We start from the raw sequence: 18,655 nt of genomic DNA on the forward strand, positions 1-18,655 counted from the left end.
TAGAATCTTTTTGCTTTTGTAGTTTAGTCAACGTCCTCGGGATTGATTCCTCCGAGTCCCGATTCCTTGCTGCTATTTTCTAGACGTCTGCATGATATCCTCGTTGCCACGGCTATAACAAACACATCCTTTGCTACAGTCACTCCTTACTGGGATCGGACCGTCATGTGGACCTCGATTATTGGTAGTTTTGGATTATGTTACTATACGAGGCCAGGCAGGGTTTAGTCGACACGGGTTGAAGCCCACTCGGGCCTCGGCAGCCGGCTCCGCGGAGTCGCGTGTTCGGGCTGTGTCATTTTGCCGTTGACATGTCGAGGCCATGGATAGAGGGGGTTTTAGCCGAATAGAAAGATGGGAAAGGGTGGGAAGATAAGGCTGTTTTCACTGGGCATTTGTCATGCATAATACTATCGTATTCTGTGTTGTTCTATGTCTCTAAACTCTTTAGTAGCCACATGTCTCGTTCCCGCCCAACGTTCAGAGACGGCCGATCTCCAAGGGAAAAAGGGGACGGTTGTAACTTGTCAGGGTGGATCATCTTCTCGAAGGATTCGACAGACGCCAACAGTCCCAGCAGTTTACTAGTTCCATCTAGTTGAGAAAATGGGAAAATGAGTGGTCCACTCCTAGTCACGCAGTTCCTGAGTGTACCCCAGTACACTAAACCGATCACAGGGGGGTGACGGGGTTTTCTTGGGAAAGATTTCATTTGGGCTGCTTATCAGATTGATAATTCGGTACCAAGAAATATACCGAGTGGGTACTTGTTGTCACTGGTAAATTCTGCGTGGAAGACAAGTATCCGGTAAGTTACCATCTCGTACCTCGGCTTTTTCCTCGGCAGCGCCAAGATTTCCCGAAGCCCCGATTTGGTAAGTAGTTCCGGTCCCGGGATCCCCCTTAGGTAAGCTCCGTCATCGGATCTTTGAATTCTGGACTCGGACTTCTGAGTAATCGGTGATAGAGATGGGTTGTTAAGCAGGTAGGAGATAGGATGTGATAGATTCAGAATGATGAAGAAGTTCAAGTAAATGCAAGTATTGTGTATAGAGTCATGGTTAGAATAAAGTAAAGGATCGTGGCAGGAATGGAGTCCGGAGGCTGTGGAATCCGGCGAAGGTCGGCCGTGTGTATCTCGTTGGTCTGTGGTTAATTATTGTCTTTGAACTCCAACTATCTCCCCTTCCTCTTCTCCGGGCTCCCCGAAAAAAAAATATTTGACCTTTGACAAAACAAAGAGTTCCTACACTTTGTTCATTTGTTCATTTCTTCCCTTTTCTTCTTCTTCTTCTTCTTCTTCTCCTCCTTCTTCTATTCCTTTGCGACAAAGCCAATTACTCTCTCCTCTCCCCAATCCTCTGGTTCCCGAGCCAAAAGAAATCTTGTTACTCCGTGCCTGTTTGGTGCTTCTGCTCCACGGAGAACCCCCGTCGACCCTCATCCACGCCCCCCGTCCCTTCTTCTCTTGCGGCAACTCCTCGGTCTCGGTCTTACCATTCAAATTCACCGTTCTTCAACCTCCTCCTCCCTCTTTTTCCGAATTGCGCTCGCTGCGCCTTGAGCTAGCGGAGCTCCATGGCGGCCTCCGATCAGATCCCGGGGCAGGAATATGAGTATGTCGATAACCCGGCCCAGTATCTCCCAGCGGGCTCGGTGAAAGGATCGTTTTCCAGCGCGCGGCATCCTATCCTGATCGAAAGATTGATTTCGGTTGCTCTGCAGTGGCTGCATTGTCTCTGTGTGTGGTGGTGCGGGCGATCTGGCTCACCGGAGACCGAGGGAGATACTTGCCTCCGCAATTTTTCTGTTTAGCGGACAACTGGCCGAACTCATAAAGGACAACGAGCTAATTCATCTTGTTACTCTCTAGTTATGAAGCCCTTCCATCTAACTATGGCCTTGGCCACAACATGCTTGCCGGTGCTTTTGCAGGGATAGCGGTACGTTTTGGGCGGGGAATTATTCGGGGGCGTTGAGATGATGGGAAGTCGGGATCACGGGCTGACGAGCGGATTTACAGGAGCATTCGGTTATGTACCCCGTTGACTTGCTCAAGGTATGTACTTTTCTTTTCGAGTTTTTGGGGGGTGACTGGTTAGGTGAAAGCGCATATAACTGACGTGGTTGGGAATTTGTTGTCAGACCCGCATGCAAATCTTGCATCCCTCCACGGGCGGCCTCTACACCGGTTTGACCAACGCGGTTTCGACGATTTATCGGATTGAGGGCTGGCGGACACTATGGAAGGGTGTTTCGAGCGTGATTGTTGGCGCTGGTACGTTTTTTTGGATGGGGTCTAGGATTTTTGAATTGGGTGGGAGACTGATGAGCAATTTTCTAGGTCCTGCGCACGCGGTGTACTTTGGCACATACGAGATTGTGAAGGAAATGGCTGGTGGAAATGTGGATGACGGGCATCATCCTCTGGCAGCTGGTAGGAAACTCATGGCTCGCTTCTTGTTTTTTGGTGTCGCGTGACTAATGAGGAAATACAGCTCTGAGCGGAGCTTCTGCGACAATTGCCAGCGATGCGCTGATGAACCCCTTCGATGGTCAGTGGTCTCCCGGAAGATTAGCCCGAGTGTCTTGCTAATAATCTCAATAGTCATCAAGCAACGTATGCAAGTCCACGGATCCGTTCACAAGAGCCTGATGCAATGCGCCAAAACCGTTTACCGCACCGAGGGTCTCCAGGCCTTCTATCTCTCCTACCCTACCACCCTCTGCATGACCGTGCCTTTTACCGCCACCCAATTCGTCGCATATGAATCTATTTCCAAGGTCATGAACCCCAAGGGCGAGTACGATCCTTTCACCCACTGCATGGCCGGTGGTCTTGCCGGTGCCTTTGCCGCTGGTATCACTACTCCCTTGGACGTGGTGAAGACTCTCCTCCAGACCCGTGGTCTTGCGGAGAGCGAGGAAATTCGTTCCGTTCGGGGTCTCTTCAACGCCGCGGCTATCATCAAGCGCCAGTTTGGCTGGGCCGGTTTCCTGCGCGGTATGCGGCCGCGTATTATCTCGACCATGCCCAGCACAGCTATTTGCTGGTACGTATTTACCGTTTGGATTATCATTCAAGTACTATGTGCTGACTTTGTTGTTTTAGGACTTCTTATGAGATGGCCAAGGCCTACTTCAAGAGCCTCTCCGAGTAAATATAACCCATCGGAGACTCCCCACCCCTCGAATCCCTATTTACCGACTTGAATCCCATCTATCAACCCAATCTCCCCTATCTATTCCCACCGTCGTGCAATATCCAGTGATGTGTGAACATCACATAATACCCTTCCCCCGATTTCTCGATGCGATACGGACTTCTTCTGCATCCTTTCTGGCTGAGTGTTGGAAGATACGGGCAGTGCCCAGTTAGTTCAACGCGATACAGTGTGCATCTGGAGCTGGAACAAATGGACTCGATTTCTCCTTGTTCCTGCCTATTTGGACCATTTTCCTCTTTTTCACCAATCAAAAAAAGCGATGCGGGTAATGTACAGTTTGGAGAACGAGATGGAAATTGATGCAAGCCGGCCGGAGATCGACCTCGTCATACGCCTTTCTTTTTTATCTTCTCTCTCATCATCTCCCTCCTCGACACTCTCCCTCCGTCCGATGTGTTCTATCTCGTTACTGGCGTTGGAACGTGGAAACTTCGGGGTTCTTTGTTTTATTTTGCGGGCTGGGGTTTTCACTCTGTTTGCATCGATATACGTTTTTTATTGTCTTTATGGTTTTGTTTTCGATTGCCTACTTTTGCATGTACCGATAGACGTCTGCCACGAGGAATCTAGATGTGATATTCGAATGGGTCTGTTTGTTCATGGAGTAGAAAGATATTTCATCGGCTTTAATGTAGCTTGCGCTTTGCCTGTTTTAGCTAGTTCGCAGAGCTTAGATACATGTTTGGGGGCTAATCTGATGTTAGGCAATCATAGTACTCTACCAGGTCCTAATAAGGTCTTCCAACATAGTGACTACTAGATGACATTGGTAAAGCATCGTAGAGGGCGATCCCGAAACTGCGATTTCCTGAACCTTCGTCCTAACTATTGCTTAGAATTTCCTCCTCTTGGAGCTCTCATACTCACGCTCCCTATGCCAATCCGTGATACAAGGCTCTTCATCGCCATAGCGATCACAACAACCATAGATGAAGTTTTCTGGATGATTTCTCCGATTTTCCTCAGTGTCAATCGGCCCATGAGTACATTCTTCATGGTCAGGAAACATGTCTTCATCCGCCTCGGGGTAATCATCTAGACAAAACATTGAGTACACATTCAAGTATACCCTCGAGACAGAGAAAAGGGGCACACTATACATACATGGGTGGTAGGAACAACTCTTCTGAGTGTTTTCCGCAACATCAAACTCCTCCTTGCAGTTTATGCAGACAGCATAGCGTGGTCTCAACCTCTAAGGACCGGTGGTCGTAGTCGTCAAGGGGCGTTTAACATTCTCTTTGTCTTCGTCGTCAGTGTCTTCGGTATCGGACTCGAAGATAGGCGGCGTCCCTGGTTGAGGGACTTCGTTTTCGTCCACGAAAAGGTGCCCTTTTACAAAATCCCTGGCGGTTGGGTTCTTCTCACAGAGTACCGTCAGCATAACTGCCAGGACTTCCTTTGATACTCTGCCAATTGCGGCGTTGAGTCGGGGGAGTTCTTCGATGGTGTCTGTCATTGTAGATGCGAGTTGTGAAACAAGATTGTGAAGGTATTCAAAGTTGGTAGACAGGTTTGAGAAAGCCAGCTGGATTCACGGCTGGTTCGAGGGTTGAATTTGACATATCGCTTTACGCTCTCGCGACGCGACGCCCTGTCTGTAATAGGTAATACGGAGCGAGCGTGTATTAAATCTTCACCGCATAAAAGTGGACGAACACCAGGTATCGGTATGTATTAGTCGTACATTCTATATCACTAGGGAAGTCCTTCGTATTTCATAGTTGCTCATTGTGTAGATCTGCTTATAAAGCTTAATCTCTTGCTCCATTCTACTGATCCTCGTATATTGATCTGAACTATTGGCATGGATGAGTAGCTGTGCTTGGTAGTGCTCCAGCAATCCCTCCAGGTTCATGATGAGATTGTTCAACAGAAGAAGTCTGAAACTCCACAGTAAGACCCATTGCCAATCTAGCCAATTCAAAATAGATAGCCCTCGAAATTTGTGCATAGAAGTAGTCTATCATAGGCTAAGCGACGCAGGGACATTTGTAGGCTAGACAGTAGTTTCGGGAGCAGACCCTAAGGGACTAGTAACTAAGCAACCTGTGGTCATTGGCCATTCCATAGGTAACGAGACGAATATCCTCACTGAGCCATAACTCGAGGCCATATTAGTGATATCTACCTAGTAAGCCAAAGGTAATGGCGAGCGCACAAAAGTGGACAGCTCAGGCAGTAGCTCAGCAGACAATATCCCGTTTGTGGAATAAAGTAGAATAGATGTAAACTACTTGTGCTATAAATAAAACCTCTCCCCTAGAACCATCGATGAATCAAGACACTTTCAAGACATTCAAAATAATCAAGTAAGACTAAGCCACCACGAACCAGTGGAGTAGAGCCAAGTTATCCAAGTCCGCATGCAGTAACCACCGAACCGACGACGTCACGCGAAAAATCCTCCCCCTCATCCGCGGGAGATCATCATCCTCACTTTCTCCCCACCACCACACCAACTCTGCAGTGAAATGGGTGCGGGTTTGCAGTTTCCCAATGATGCGCCCACGGCCCGCGTCTTCCCTGCAGAAGACATACGATGAATGTTATCTCGCGTGCTCAACCGCGGTCTATTTCGAGGGTCAGGTATGTGTTTCCCCAAAATCAGGTCCCGATCGGATCGGGCAGGGTCAAAACGACACTCGCTCATGACATCAGAACAACGAAGAGGAAGCATTGAGGTCCTGGAGATCCGCCCTCGAGACTATCTACCATCACAATGCCCGTCGGGTACCATCGAACTATACCCCAAAGTCTGAAACGGAGAGGGCCCTGCAGGATTCTATCCGCGCGCTAGAGGTCCAATGCCGCGAGCGAGTCGATCTACTCGAGGCCCTGCGCGAGAGCCGGAAGGAGTCTGCCGAGGCCAACGGGAGTAAAGACCCTGCCACCCTGGTCAAGGGCAAATTCCCCGCCATATTACGACGCTCCTCCTCCTCGTCCAATAACCACCCCGGCTGGATCGGAGACGGTACCATTCCCGCCGTCGGCTACACCGACCTTTCCAAACCGGCCGCTATCCCAGGTCGTCATTCCGCTCCATCCATGGCCAAACACACCCCCGAGTCGCAAACCCTCCACGATGACGCTCCCGTACTGGACTCGCCGGCTCTGCGCGTCAACTCGAACTCGTCGGAGAAGACAAAGTCTCGAGGGTCCAGCCCGGAACGACGCAAGACGATGTTGACAACGTTGCGGAACACGGATGGGAAGAAGAATGGAAAGAAGTCCAAGGTCAGCACTAAGAAGAAGGAAAAGGAGATGCGGCCGGCCGCATCCAAGGCAGCGGGATTGGCTTGGGGCAATATTTATCGCACTCCGTCGAGTGAAAAGACCGTGGGCGATGCGACGCTGGCTTCGTCTCGTCAGATGGCGGCCAGTGACCCTAGCTTTCGCCGTGAAATGGAGCCGAGAACGAGCTCTGGCGACGAACCTGCATCGTCGGGTAGACATCTACCTCGAAGGGATTCTGCAGGGGACCGCATCCCAGCGGCAAATTGGCGAGAGCCTAAGCTTCCAGCATCACCGAGCAGACTATCACCCAGGCCCTTAGCGCAAATGTCTCCGCGGAAACCTCAGCCTTCCTCTGAAAGCCGCAAGCCTGTTCCTCCTCATTCGGGTCCGGTTTCCATGCCGGATCCGAGAGACTTTACACCAAAACCTACCTCTTCGCCTGCTCCCAAGCCATCAATAAAGCCTAAACCTGTTGGGCTAAGGACCTCACTACCACCTCCGCCACGAATCACAAATATTACGAAATCAGAAGGCAATTCTCAACCAACGACGCCCCGGCAGGATCGGGACGGCAATGTATCGAGTAGTAAGCCACGGACCACCAAGTCTACACCGCGCGGTGCTCCGGCCAGTCATTCGGCTAGCCAGTCGGCATATATGTCACCGTCATCAGGAAGCGACGACATACAGCGTGGTGTCGATCGTATGTCCATCTCGGCCGCAAATGGCAACAACGCGTTGCGACGCAAGCCGCCCCCGGTGAAACGGCGAGAGACGCCCCCTTCAAGCGACCAGGAGTCTTGGGAGCAACGATCATCAGAAGGGGAAGCAGAGGATGAGGATGAGGGTGGTGACAACCAAGATATCGCCAAAATCCTGAGCAAGCTGCCCAAGGGTGTGGATCTGCAGTCTGCTCGGCAGATTCTCAATGACATCGTCGTACGCGGCGACGAAGTACATTGGGATGATATTGCGGGTCTGGACGGAGCAAAGAAAGCTCTCAAAGAAGCAGTGGTGTATCCATTCCTCCGCCCTGATCTTTTCTCAGGTCTCCGTGAACCCGCTCGCGGCATGCTTCTCTTCGGTCCCCCCGGCACGGGTAAAACCATGCTCGCCCGCGCCGTAGCCACGGAATCCAAATCAACATTTTTCTCCGTCTCCTCTTCCAGCCTGACATCCAAATGGCACGGTGAAAGCGAAAAGCTCGTTCGCGCCTTGTTCGGTCTTGCTAAAGTCCTCGCACCCTCCATCATCTTCGTTGACGAGATCGACTCTCTACTTTCTGCGAGGTCTTCCGGTTCTGAGCACGAGGCGTCCCGTCGATCGAAGACCGAGTTCTTGATTCAGTGGTCCGATCTCCAGCGTGCTGCCGCGGGTCGTGAGCAGAGTGCTCGCGATAAGAAGGAAGGTGATGCAAGTCGCGTCTTGGTCCTTGCTGCAACCAACATGCCCTGGGATATTGACGAGGCGGCACGGCGCCGTTTCGTGCGAAGGCAATATATCCCCCTGCCTGAACACCACGTCCGCGAGCAGCAGCTGCGGAAGCTATTAAGTCACCAGCATCATGAACTTAGTGACGAGGATATCGAAGTCCTGGTCCATGTCACAGAAGGTAAACACCTTTCCTCACCCATACCATCTATCAGTTTCATTGCTAACACTCATTCAGGCTTCTCTGGCTCTGACATCACAGCCCTCGCCAAAGACGCCGCCATGGGACCCCTCCGTAACCTCGGCGAAGCACTCCTACACACCCCCATGGATCAGATTCGTCCGATTAAATTCCAGGATTTTGAGGCTAGCTTGTACTCTATTAGACCCAGTGTCTCACCAGATGGATTGCGAAAGTACGAAGATTGGGCACGGGATTTTGGTGAACGTGGTGGATAGATGGTATTGACGCCATCTTAGCCCTCCTATGAACACGCATTCTGTTTTGGTTCCTCTTCAAGAAATGAAATGAAATGAAATTATGAATAATACTCTTTTTTTCTCTTTACTTCGGGTTGATTTCGTCCGACACTCGGCCGGTCCGGTTATAACCATGTTTGCCTTCTTTGGTTTGTTGGGATGGGTGTTCTGTCCGTCTTTGGGCGTCAACTTCTGATTGATCCATGGGATGCATTGGATGGGGTGCTTTGGTTTGCGGCTTTGTTCTTACTTTGTTGGGGTTTTCTTCGGGCTTAGCAATGGCCCTGCCTGTCTTTAGCGGCTGAAAATTTCAAGGTCGAGAATAAGAGCACTAGATGAAATACACGAGTTGTCTACAGACTTTGTGTATAATAGAGTGCACATCATTTGGCTCTGTTTCCATTGGCCTAGCAGACCCTAGTACATTACCAGTGTGTCTGCGAGACTATTCCTCTTCCAACAGCACAACACAACTAACAGTGAGACAAGATATATCAATATACCCATTCGTGTCTGGACAATATAAATGGAAACGGATATGCTTGAGTGTACGTGTGCCTTCGCCAACTGCTATCCAGATAGGTACGGGACACGCTCAAGCACAATCCATACGATAACTCTTTACGACGTGCATTCCTCCTTGTCAGCAATAGACTCGCATTTCAAAGACTGAGCCGAAACTGTACTGGCCCACTCGGGGTAGGTACAGCTGTTTACGAAGGCGACGGGATCGCCCTCGCAAGCTTTCTCTCTATAAGAAGTTAATACCGTGATACTTTCTAAATTGAGCGGGAAACTCACCTGAAGAATTCACAGGACAGGAGTGAATCAGGATTGATGCGTAAATCGGTAGTGTGGCCACTAAGTGAGAATTAGAGGATGAATGCTCTTTGCTCATGACGAGGGAAATGCTGGGAACCCACGATAGGCCTTCCACATCGGCACACTCATCTTTTGGCACTTTGTAGCCGTAGTAAGTCAAGCCTGCGGTATCCTCGTCATACGTGGTTACGATGAGATTGTTCTGTTAGGAGTTAGGAAAGCTCTGCCATCGATATATAGCTATGTAATAGTACTAACGCCGTAAAACTTGGACGGTTTCTGGTTAGAGATTGTGTTGGGCTGTAGGCAGTAGCCCAGGGTGAGGAATACGGGGATCAAGGCGAGGAACTTCATAGTGGCTTGTTGTCAATAAGATCGATGAACTTAGAGTAGTGCGAGTTCAGCTCGAGCGGATTTCTCAACCTTGATATGTAAATTCTCCACGTGAATGATGGGAATCGGATAACTTAGCATTGTATTGCAGACCGCACTCAGTAAAGCACATTATATGGCTCATGTACGTCACATGGCATTTCGTAAGTTACACTGAGTCAATAGTCGACTTTTTGCTTGTTTACAACTGACAAATATTGAAGCTGCCCCACGCATGAATATCGTAATAACCACCACCTTGGCTGGATATAACGTATGGGTGTCGCTTAGGTGGTTGATTAATTTATCGGATTCGATTCACATTCCAGTGGACTGTAAGTACAGTTTAAGCCGGAGGACAGCGAGTCCTCATTCAGGTTATCTAATCTCCTGAACACAATTCTCTGTCTCTACTATGTGTACTCCATAAAGACGTTATAATCCTGCTAGAGCACAGCCAAGATCTAAAAATGTGCAGCTACAATGTCAAATGTACCTTACATGAGACTAATGAAGTTCTCAACGTGCCGTGCATATGAACTATGAGTTCCTTGCTTTTTCTATCAATGCCGCCACTCCGCATTCAAGGAATAACACAACACATATTCGGAGATCTCCGGATGTCTTCGAGGCCCTGACCATTAATTGCAGTTTAATAATGCTGTGTTGTATCACTGCCTCACGGTACTCTGTATATTTGATAATGCTAACGACATCGCTTCACATTTGGTGGATAGGTAACTCGTTGACAGTCATCAATTTCGTCGAATTCATGCATGGTGGGATGCGTCAATAGCTGCGGACCTCTTGGCTTGGACAATTGTTTGCTATCGAATGGTTGCTTTTGACTTCCGCAGCTGGCCGAGGACCGATGGACTAGCGGGCGGATAGAAGGCAGACAAGCTGCAATGATCGCCACTGAAGCTTCCACCAGGCTCCATATCAATGCTGTTGAGATGGTGTCGAGCAAATCTCGATATCCATTAGATGTGCCTGTAAGTGAGTTAGCTTTTGTTGACATGACGATGAAGATATACATACCATATGTGAAATATAAAATCACAGCCATCCTGGTGATTCCGACAGCAGTGGAAAGAGATCCGAGAAGAAAGACCACCATCACACTAATTTTCTTTGATAGAGTAAGCTGCAGCTTCCATACCAGTGGTACCGGAAATAGCAAAAGTATAAAATCGGTAACAACATCCGAGATCGCATAGCCAGACCAGGAGATCTCCGCTTGAATGCAGTGTTTTCGATGCGACCAGTCCAGATACTTCAGACTCCAGTTCCGCACGTGGCATTGAAAGGCCGATGTGATCAGGAATGAAAGAGCGAGAAGTGTGCAAGTCACGATCATGCATAATGAGGCAATATTGAAGGGCCCCCCTCGGAAAATCCTCCGGTAAGCCAGGAGTACGCTGATCTTGATGACTCCAAACGTGATCTTTTCGACAATACTGTATCCAAGGACAATCTAAAACAAATTATTAGGTTGCCAAAGTGGTGAGAACCAGAGAATAGAGATGGTTTTACCTGTTCGGCTAATTCATCTTCTGGTCCACGGAGAATTGTATTCTGATGAGGTGCATCAGGACCTGCCCGCACTGAATGAGCGCCCAACGCTCCTAACGTAGCGCCAGCAATGTTCGTGATTCCCAATCCCCATACCAAGACCGCGGAGATCAAAAGAGTCCAGTCATCCTCTCTTAGAGCCACTCGTAAACGACGTCGAGTAAAGAATCGTAGGCCGACCGCGACCGAGGCCAGTGTAGGAAGTAGCACACCCACGGCAATCACGCTATGAGGGTTGAGATTCAAGAGCATAGTGACGGCTCAAAAGCCATTGTAACGACGGTCTTACGTCCGTCAGTGGAATAGCATGGACATTTATCGAGGCCGGTTGTTCGGCATCTGCAGCTTATCATTTCGTGACGAAATGGCCCTGCCCCTCGTAGTCCCCACGAGTCAGTCGCATGGTGGAGCATGGCATGCAGAAAGAAGATCTTTCATACTGCAGAGCCATATTCTTGCTGATTGGGGGCAAGAATATGGACTTGGCAGTTCCCACGTTCAGCATCAACAACCAATCTCTTCTTCAAGAGATTCTGCAAGTCGGGCCGGTCTCAGATTGATGCAAAGGTTTTCCCAAGGGATATACAACCAATCATACTGCCCTACCTGATTAGCGTGCCTTGATTTTGGACGGTGCTGACCGCATCCTAGCTAGAGCTGCAAGGGTGGTGTCGATCGCGGGGGCCAAAATGTCGAGAAAAGGGCGAAGGCATATCCTTCCTGGTTGGGAAACTGGTGCTGACGGGCCGTTCAGCTCGTCTCCATCGAAAGAGTGAAACTGATCTTTTGCCAGATTGACTTTTGCAACTTACACCTAGGGGAAATCCTCGAGCAATGCTATAATTGAGGCATTGCTCCCCTCTGAGAATCCTCAGTACGTGTCTTCTCCCAGGGGTAAACAACATACGATGCATCACCTATCCCTTCTCTCCCTTGCCGTATTGGCTGGCGTGAGCACCGCAAGTCCCTCTGGCTGTGGCAAGGATATTCCATCCAAGTTTCCCAGTCCTGGTGAGAGCAAGACTTTGAAACTGCCAGGCTCCGATCGCGAATACCAGCTCTTCATCCCCGCCAACTATGACCAAACCAAGCCAACAGCGCTCTATTTCTCTTTCCATGGCGCATCCCGGGATATGCACGAGGAAGAATCACTGTCCCAATTCTCCAATCCGCTATTCAACCCGAATGGTATCGCAATCTATCCCAACAGCAAGAATGGCTACTGGCTCTCCAACCCCAGCGCCAATACGTCGCGCCCGAACGATCTGGACTTTACCAACGATCTCTTGATCCATATGGAAGAGAAACTCTGCATCGATACTAGCAGAGTCTATGCCGCGGGCAAGTCTAATGGCGGAGGCTTCACCGGCGTGATTGCATGCAATGCCACCGTCGGTAGCCGCTTCGCTGCCTTTGCCGCCGTGAGTGGCGCCTGGTATAACACCGACGACATCCCCGGCGTAGGCCCCTGTGCGCCTGCGAAGCGTGAAGAAGGATATCCATTCCTCGAGTTCCATGGCACTATCGACACCACGGCTCCTATTGATGGTAACACTAAGGAACATCCCAAGCTTCCCGTCATCGATATACTCGAGGGCTGGGCGGAGCGGAATGGATGTGGCGCGGGTGCCAAGTGGGCCAAGAATGAGACCGTTTTCCAGCAACCGCTCGTTAAACATGCTACTTGGAACTGTGCCGGTAAGACTGATATTGTGCAGCACTATCGTGAGGGTGAAAATGGTCACTGTTGGCCCTCGACGGTGGGCAATGACGACTACGAGAGACTGGCTTCTCAGTGTCCGTTGGGCAAGTATGTCTTCAACGCCACCGAGTATATTTTCGATTTCTTTGGCCAGTATCAGTTGAACAAATGATCGAACCAACCTCCGAAAGTCTTCTGAAATCTATTTGTGGACTAGTTATATTGCTACCATCTGTTTGGGTCTCATAGCCATTCTCCATAAGCGTATCATAGCCCCATTAGATCATTTTCCGAATTTATAGATCAAGTCTTTTGACTTATTCAAGCTGTGAACAGATTATTTTATCCGATATCTATCGACCTCTCTATTAAGATATAATGTCTATTCCCCCGAAGTTGTTGAACGCCCCTCGGGTACAGCGTAACTGTAGCGTAAACATGACGCCCGGCGGCAAATCCGATCTCATATAAATCGAAGGCCGTAGAACAACCCCTACTGCAATCCACCTACGCAAAGCAAATCCTCGACCCGTCATATTCAATCTTTAAAAGCGCTTGGTCTATTAACCGGCTGCTTACCCAAAATGTCTGTAACCGCCAAACAACAAGCGAAAGCTCAAGGACAAGAGGACCTTCACGACACCGACAAAGATGTCGGCTTGGGCGAGTCGAAGCCCTGGAGTGGCGTTCAGCCACGGTATATGAACATTACTCAGGAGAATCGCTGTTAGTATCAGGAATCTGCTCACACTATTCGTGACTCGCTGACATTTTGGTCTTACGTTTAGCTGCTTATGATCTCGAGGACGTGAGCAAGCCCGAAACGTTGAAGGGTAACCGGTTGATTCGGTCAAAGCCTGAGGGTGCGAATCAGTATAGTCAGGGGCCTGTTGAAGGTAAATTACGTCCTGGGGAGCCATGATGGGGGGTAAATGGTTATCGAGAATGGGAGATATTGCCATATACAGTACACATAAAGCGTACTCTCCATGTTCAAAGTAATAGAGGAGATCAAGCGAATATCATTATCATGTGCAGAATTCCAAACTTGAAAATTCGCCCTCGCCATGAATTGAACCAGCGACCTCGCTCTACCATACAAACTCTTATCGATGGTCCATGTACAGCTCGCGATGCTCAATAACTTCATATCGATGCCGTACCTAATGAACAACACAAGATATCACCACCAGATCACATTTTTAATCCTTTAAATAAAGATTATAAATTCTATAGATTTTAGTGATTAAAATAAAATAAATAAAGTATAAAGAAAAGATATTTAAAAAAGGTAATCCCGCAGGGGGATCGGACCCCTGCATCCCACCCACCCGCCGAGCCAACCGCCATCCGCCCATGCTCCACAGAAGCTTCCCAGCAACGTCGCAGATAACCTACCATAGGTAGCGAAAGTAACGAAGCGTTTGACCACTAGGTTACGGGAAGGCCCGGCGATAGATTTCAACTGGAAGTAAATGATAACACCTCAGGCGATTCCCACCCCTACTATCAACTCGGGTTTCCCGCTTGAGCTACACAGCGATATCAAGTCGTATATTAATTGAAACCGTGAATTCTACTTGATCTATCCCGAGAGCAGCTCCAAGAAAGGTCATCTTGAATGAAATTCAGTATATACAAAGTCCTTCAGGTGCATCTATGTTCGTTCAAGGTATACTCCCGACCCCAAGTTCTAATATCAAACTCAACTCAACAACACCCGGATTTCTCCAGTCGTCCGAGGGAACAACGACCGCAGACTCCACTGATCCTCTTTCTCATCCTCATCCTCGTCACGGTCCTCTGCCACCCCCGGCCTCCTCGAAGATCTTCCACTGCGACCACTGATGACGCTGCCTCCGGTTCCCAGACTGACCTGCGTCATTCCCCGCGCTTCGTCAGCGGCGATGATCATGCCTTCCACGAACTCGAAATCGCGACAAAATGCCTCAACGGCATCTTCGGTTACACTTTGAACGAGGGACGCGCTTTGCACACGCTTGAGGTTATCGGTGGCATCCATGAGAGCTGATGGGAGGAAGTCATCCAACTGTTGACTCGATGCAACCAGGGATTCAGGTTGGAAGGCAGCGAGGCTGGCGAGATCTGCAAGCTGGGGCTTCTGGTGATCGGGCTTCTCAGACTGTTCAACTGTCTCCTCATCCTTAGCCGTCTTAGAGAATGGCTCCAGGGCTTCCAGAAGCGTCTGTAACCCAGAGGTCTCTAGAAGGAACTGGTGCTGAATGTCGAGAAGGTTTGTGCGAAGTGTGGACAGGGCAGTGGAGAGAGGTGCGATGTGTGTTGCACTGGCAAAAGAGAATGGCTGGACAGTCGCACGCGCTGCAAGAAGGATATTGGTGCGGTAGATGGTTTGCGCGGTAGTATCTTTGAGCTCATCTGATGATGAACGAGCTAGCGTCAGGAATGGATCAAAGGCAGCGCGGAGCACGGGGGTGAATGAATTCTCGTTGTCGGTGTCAGATGGGTCCTCCACGCCCACTGATGCTTCGTAAGATTTCATGAGAGATAGTAAGCTTTCGAGGGCGTCCAGCAGGAACTCGGGTGGCGACAGGTCATCTGGTGGAGCAAGGGCAACTTGATCGGTTGACAGGGCGCTAGACTGATCGCGCATCAAGGTCTCGAAATGACCAAAGGTGAATTTCTCCAAAATTTGCATCAAGTCGACCAGGTTCGATTGCGGGCCAACCAGTTTGGCAAAAGTCGTACGGTAGAAGGAGAGCAGATTGACCACTTTATAGCAGGTCACAGGATCGTCGTGTCCCTGGATCACGAGCTCGACTCTCTGCCGAAGAGAACGGGAGACACCTGTTAGATCGCGATTAACTAGATCACTGAGGGCCTTTCGACCATCAAAGGTGACCTCTTCCTCCTCGTCGATCCGTGACCACGGTTCGCTGCTCAGTCCGGCCTGGATGCCTCGCGCGAGCTCTTCTCCATCAGCGACGAAAAGAGCTTCCAAAGCCTCTCTCTCCGATACCGTTGTGGAATGTACCCATGCAAGCATATCACCCACATATCGCAACGGGTCATGCGCCGAGAATTCGATCGGCTTGACGGTGCGATCACCCCCTGCTCCGGCTCCAGTAGCACCAGATATGGCATCTGTCAGCGCATAATGGAACGAATCAGAAAGAACGTAATCGCGGGCCTCCGCGAAGAAGTCAAGACAGCTGTGGAACAGACTTGGCTTCTCTGCCAACACCCGCAATGCGCGGCGGATCGAGCTGCTGATCCGTGGATCCTCAAGGTTCAAGGATTGGAATTCCTTCTGGATCCACCGGTATAGTTTTTGATACGCGGTGTTGAGATGTCGGGAGCTCAGTTCCATTACCTCCAAGCCCAGTCGTTGGTTTTCGCCGCCGAGAAGTAGCTCGCAATCATGATGCACTTGTTTGACGCGGGCAAGTACCTCAAAGAAGCGATCATCAATAGGCTCTTCTGCTGCTGTAAGAGCCATGAGGTCCTCTTCTGGCACCAGGAAGTGTTTCGAGAAAGCATCGAGTAACCGTTGTTTCGTCTCGGTGCCTTTCTTCTGGTCCATCAACGCAGTGGCTTCTTCCAACACTGGCGCCGTTTCCTGCTTGGCCTGGCCAATATGCTTGCGCATTTCGTCACATGTCTGATTGAGGGCTGATATCACGCTTCCAATTCGTTTCAATTGCTGTTGTATGAAGGAATTAGTTAGCTGTCCGGGAGGCTACAATGTGAACATTGCGCGGGGGGATCTTACCTCCGCTACATTCCCAAAGTCTCTCACAATCTCCGCGTTGCTATCCACGACCTCCTTTTGTACATCCAAGCGTAGCTGACGTCTTGTCTCGGCAGTATTATGGATCCCCCGTACACTCAATGTTTCCAGAGCATCGCGGATATCGGAGTCGGCATACGACGCCGAGAGCACGGAGGTCAGGCGATTCGACAATGCCGTAGAGCGTTGGGAGGGTGGCGGAGACAGCGGGGTTGATGCCGGCGACGAGCCATTGCTGGCCCCAGCAGGAAAGTAACTTGTCATAGTTGTTGACACACAATTGTCTCCCCTCTCTCGCTTGGGCGGGGAAAAAGGACAGCTTCGCGGGCGAGGCTTGGGGTCAGACCGCCTTCCGCGTATCTTATCGGAACTGCACCAATTATCCAAACGACAATCTTCAGTACTTGCCCCTAATAATCCAATTGCAATCGTTTTCTTCGGGATTACACAATGGACTCGTTTCACGATGGCTCGCACGCCTCTCCTACCAAAGCCCGCCAGGCTGCTATTCAAGCCAAAGACTGGGCATACGTGAACTCCTGGTTAAGCCGGCAGTATGCGCCTAAACCAGTGCCCCATTTCGAACGCAACGAGGATACCCTCCGGGTTCTCCTGACGTTAGCTGCGGCCAATGATGCCGCTGACGAGGAAGCAAGTCTCCAACACCGCGCACGCGAGGAAGCTGTCCAGACCTTCAAATTACGTGAAAAGGCAGAAGCAAAGGACGCCCATGAACAGCAGAAGAATGAAATTCTGGACGAAGTCGAACTGTGCCTTGACGAAAGAGGCAGAACCAATCTAGACGATCTTACCGATGCAGGAGTTGCCCTTGGTAACACTTTGAATCCTACACCTGAGGATCTGAGCCAGTCGATTGTCGAGCTCACAGCAGAAGAGTTTGACGCGCAAGATCAAATGGCAAAGGTGGATATGTTGCACCGATACCTCCAAAAGGAGCTTGTACGGCTGCAGGACGATCTAGACGAGCTCAGGTCTGACAAGGCTTACGAGACGCCTGCGGATACTCAACGTTTGACGTCAGAGTGGGTGCGCGGCACGAAGGTGCTCAGTACGAAAGTTGGGGAATATCAAGACCGTATTTCATCACTCGAGCGGAATCAACCACACGGCCCTACTATTGACGAGCTCATGGTGGAAGAAGAGAATGTCATTCGGCTACGGGAAAATGTCAGGTCTCTTGAAGGTCGTGTGAAAGCTTTCCACGATCTACCCAAGGACATATTAGGAGCTCGGGCACGATACAAAGAATTAGAGCGCGAGTTAGGCCAGCTTACACGACAGCGAGATACGATGTTTGGGAATCTTGTCGAGCGTCGATGAACTACGATATTCAAGTACAGCTTAAGGCATGCTTAATTGGGCCTACAAGACTTCATAAAGTGTAGATATGTAGCAGTGCGGGTCTGCGTTTGATGTTCGTAACTAGGTCATGATAAAAGCAAAAAAGGTATCGTTGACGACTCATGATTGAGCCAGGAAAACAGCAAAATCAGCGAGAAGCCCAGACTAGGGGTCTCGACGTAGGAGTATGGTTGAACACCTTAGTTGTTCAAGCCGAGGGCACCCTTGACCTTGTCGCCACTGTGCAAGAGATATATTAGCAAGCTGTTCATTGCTGGATGCTTTACCTAAAGGAAGACTCCTCCTTTGGGAAGGTTTGGTTTGTCTTACATGGAGCTGGTGGCACCACCGTGAGCCTCATTGTCATGGGTGCGCTGGGTCTTGTCGAAGGCCTGCTGGGGGGCACTCTTGCTGTCGTCGGACTGGAAACCACGAGCGACACGGTCGGTGGTGTCGGTGAAGGTCTCCTTGACCTTGTCCTGGGTGGACTTGCTGGCGTCAGGAGTAATCTCCTCCTTAGCCTCTGTTGGAAAAGATGGTTAGCATCAAGGACGAGTTGAGAGACACTTGAGTGCATCACATACTGGTGGTGAAATCCTTGCGGCCGGCGTCAGACATGATGGTTGATAGTTGATTGAAGTATTGATGTTTGAAAAATTGATGGAAAGTTGGAGTTTA

The 18,655-nt window shown here is 49.9% G+C and overlaps 10 protein-coding genes across 10 annotated transcripts; 5 read left to right on the forward strand and 5 right to left on the reverse strand.

The window, feature by feature from the left end:
• Positions 1-1,578: 1,578 nt before the first annotated feature.
• mrsA (putative mitochondrial carrier protein) lies at positions 1,579-3,161 on the forward strand (the record flags this gene model as incomplete). The annotated part of the gene is made up of 8 exons (XM_056695333.1): positions 1,579-1,616; positions 1,874-1,943; positions 2,024-2,059; positions 2,146-2,278; positions 2,345-2,437; positions 2,499-2,555; positions 2,609-3,053; positions 3,113-3,161. 8 exons carry the CDS (start codon positions 1,579-1,581, stop codon positions 3,159-3,161), a joined length of 921 nt encoding a protein of 306 aa, XP_056557545.1.
• Positions 3,162-4,422: 1,261 nt separating this feature from the next.
• On the reverse strand, positions 4,423-4,686 carry N7496_002403 (uncharacterized protein; the record flags this gene model as incomplete). The annotated part of the gene is made up of 1 exon (XM_056695334.1): positions 4,423-4,686. The coding sequence occupies one exon, from the start codon at positions 4,684-4,686 to the stop codon at positions 4,423-4,425; it is 264 nt and encodes an 87-aa protein (XP_056557546.1).
• Positions 4,687-5,726: 1,040 nt separating this feature from the next.
• N7496_002404 (uncharacterized protein) lies at positions 5,727-8,354 on the forward strand (the record flags this gene model as incomplete). The annotated part of the gene is made up of 3 exons (XM_056695335.1): positions 5,727-5,816; positions 5,889-8,076; positions 8,134-8,354. 3 exons carry the CDS (start codon positions 5,727-5,729, stop codon positions 8,352-8,354), a joined length of 2,499 nt encoding a protein of 832 aa, XP_056557547.1.
• A 642-nt stretch (positions 8,355-8,996) lies between these two features.
• On the reverse strand, positions 8,997-9,551 carry N7496_002405 (uncharacterized protein; the record flags this gene model as incomplete). Its single annotated transcript, XM_056695336.1, has 4 exons — positions 8,997-9,126; positions 9,177-9,236; positions 9,299-9,399; positions 9,456-9,551. 4 exons carry the CDS (start codon positions 9,549-9,551, stop codon positions 8,997-8,999), a joined length of 387 nt encoding a protein of 128 aa, XP_056557548.1.
• A 724-nt stretch (positions 9,552-10,275) lies between these two features.
• N7496_002406 (uncharacterized protein) lies at positions 10,276-11,396 on the reverse strand (the record flags this gene model as incomplete). The annotated part of the gene is made up of 3 exons (XM_056695337.1): positions 10,276-10,562; positions 10,611-11,046; positions 11,106-11,396. 3 exons carry the CDS (start codon positions 11,394-11,396, stop codon positions 10,276-10,278), a joined length of 1,014 nt encoding a protein of 337 aa, XP_056557549.1.
• Positions 11,397-12,052: 656 nt separating this feature from the next.
• On the forward strand, positions 12,053-13,018 carry N7496_002407 (CE1 family esterase; the record flags this gene model as incomplete). Its single annotated transcript, XM_056695338.1, has 1 exon — positions 12,053-13,018. The coding sequence occupies one exon, from the start codon at positions 12,053-12,055 to the stop codon at positions 13,016-13,018; it is 966 nt and encodes a 321-aa protein (XP_056557550.1).
• A 412-nt stretch (positions 13,019-13,430) lies between these two features.
• On the forward strand, positions 13,431-13,768 carry N7496_002408 (uncharacterized protein; the record flags this gene model as incomplete). Its single annotated transcript, XM_056695339.1, has 2 exons — positions 13,431-13,572; positions 13,635-13,768. The coding sequence occupies 2 exons, from the start codon at positions 13,431-13,433 to the stop codon at positions 13,766-13,768; spliced, it is 276 nt and encodes a 91-aa protein (XP_056557551.1).
• A 783-nt stretch (positions 13,769-14,551) lies between these two features.
• cog6 (Golgi transport complex subunit COG6) lies at positions 14,552-16,879 on the reverse strand (the record flags this gene model as incomplete). Its single annotated transcript, XM_056695340.1, has 2 exons — positions 14,552-16,528; positions 16,598-16,879. The coding sequence occupies 2 exons, from the start codon at positions 16,877-16,879 to the stop codon at positions 14,552-14,554; spliced, it is 2,259 nt and encodes a 752-aa protein (XP_056557552.1).
• Positions 16,880-17,065: 186 nt separating this feature from the next.
• N7496_002410 (uncharacterized protein) lies at positions 17,066-17,956 on the forward strand (the record flags this gene model as incomplete). The annotated part of the gene is made up of 1 exon (XM_056695341.1): positions 17,066-17,956. One exon carries the CDS (start codon positions 17,066-17,068, stop codon positions 17,954-17,956), a length of 891 nt encoding a protein of 296 aa, XP_056557553.1.
• A 221-nt stretch (positions 17,957-18,177) lies between these two features.
• Positions 18,178-18,595, reverse strand: N7496_002411 (heat shock 9/12 family protein; the record flags this gene model as incomplete). The annotated part of the gene is made up of 3 exons (XM_056695342.1): positions 18,178-18,217; positions 18,308-18,500; positions 18,562-18,595. 3 exons carry the CDS (start codon positions 18,593-18,595, stop codon positions 18,178-18,180), a joined length of 267 nt encoding a protein of 88 aa, XP_056557554.1.
• Between the last annotated feature and the right edge of the window lie 60 nt (positions 18,596-18,655).

This window comes from Penicillium cataractarum, assembly GCF_028827025.1.
Source record: "Penicillium cataractarum strain IBT 29864 chromosome Unknown utg000002l, whole genome shotgun sequence".
Classification (NCBI taxonomy): Eukaryota; Fungi; Ascomycota; class Eurotiomycetes; order Eurotiales; family Aspergillaceae; genus Penicillium; species Penicillium cataractarum.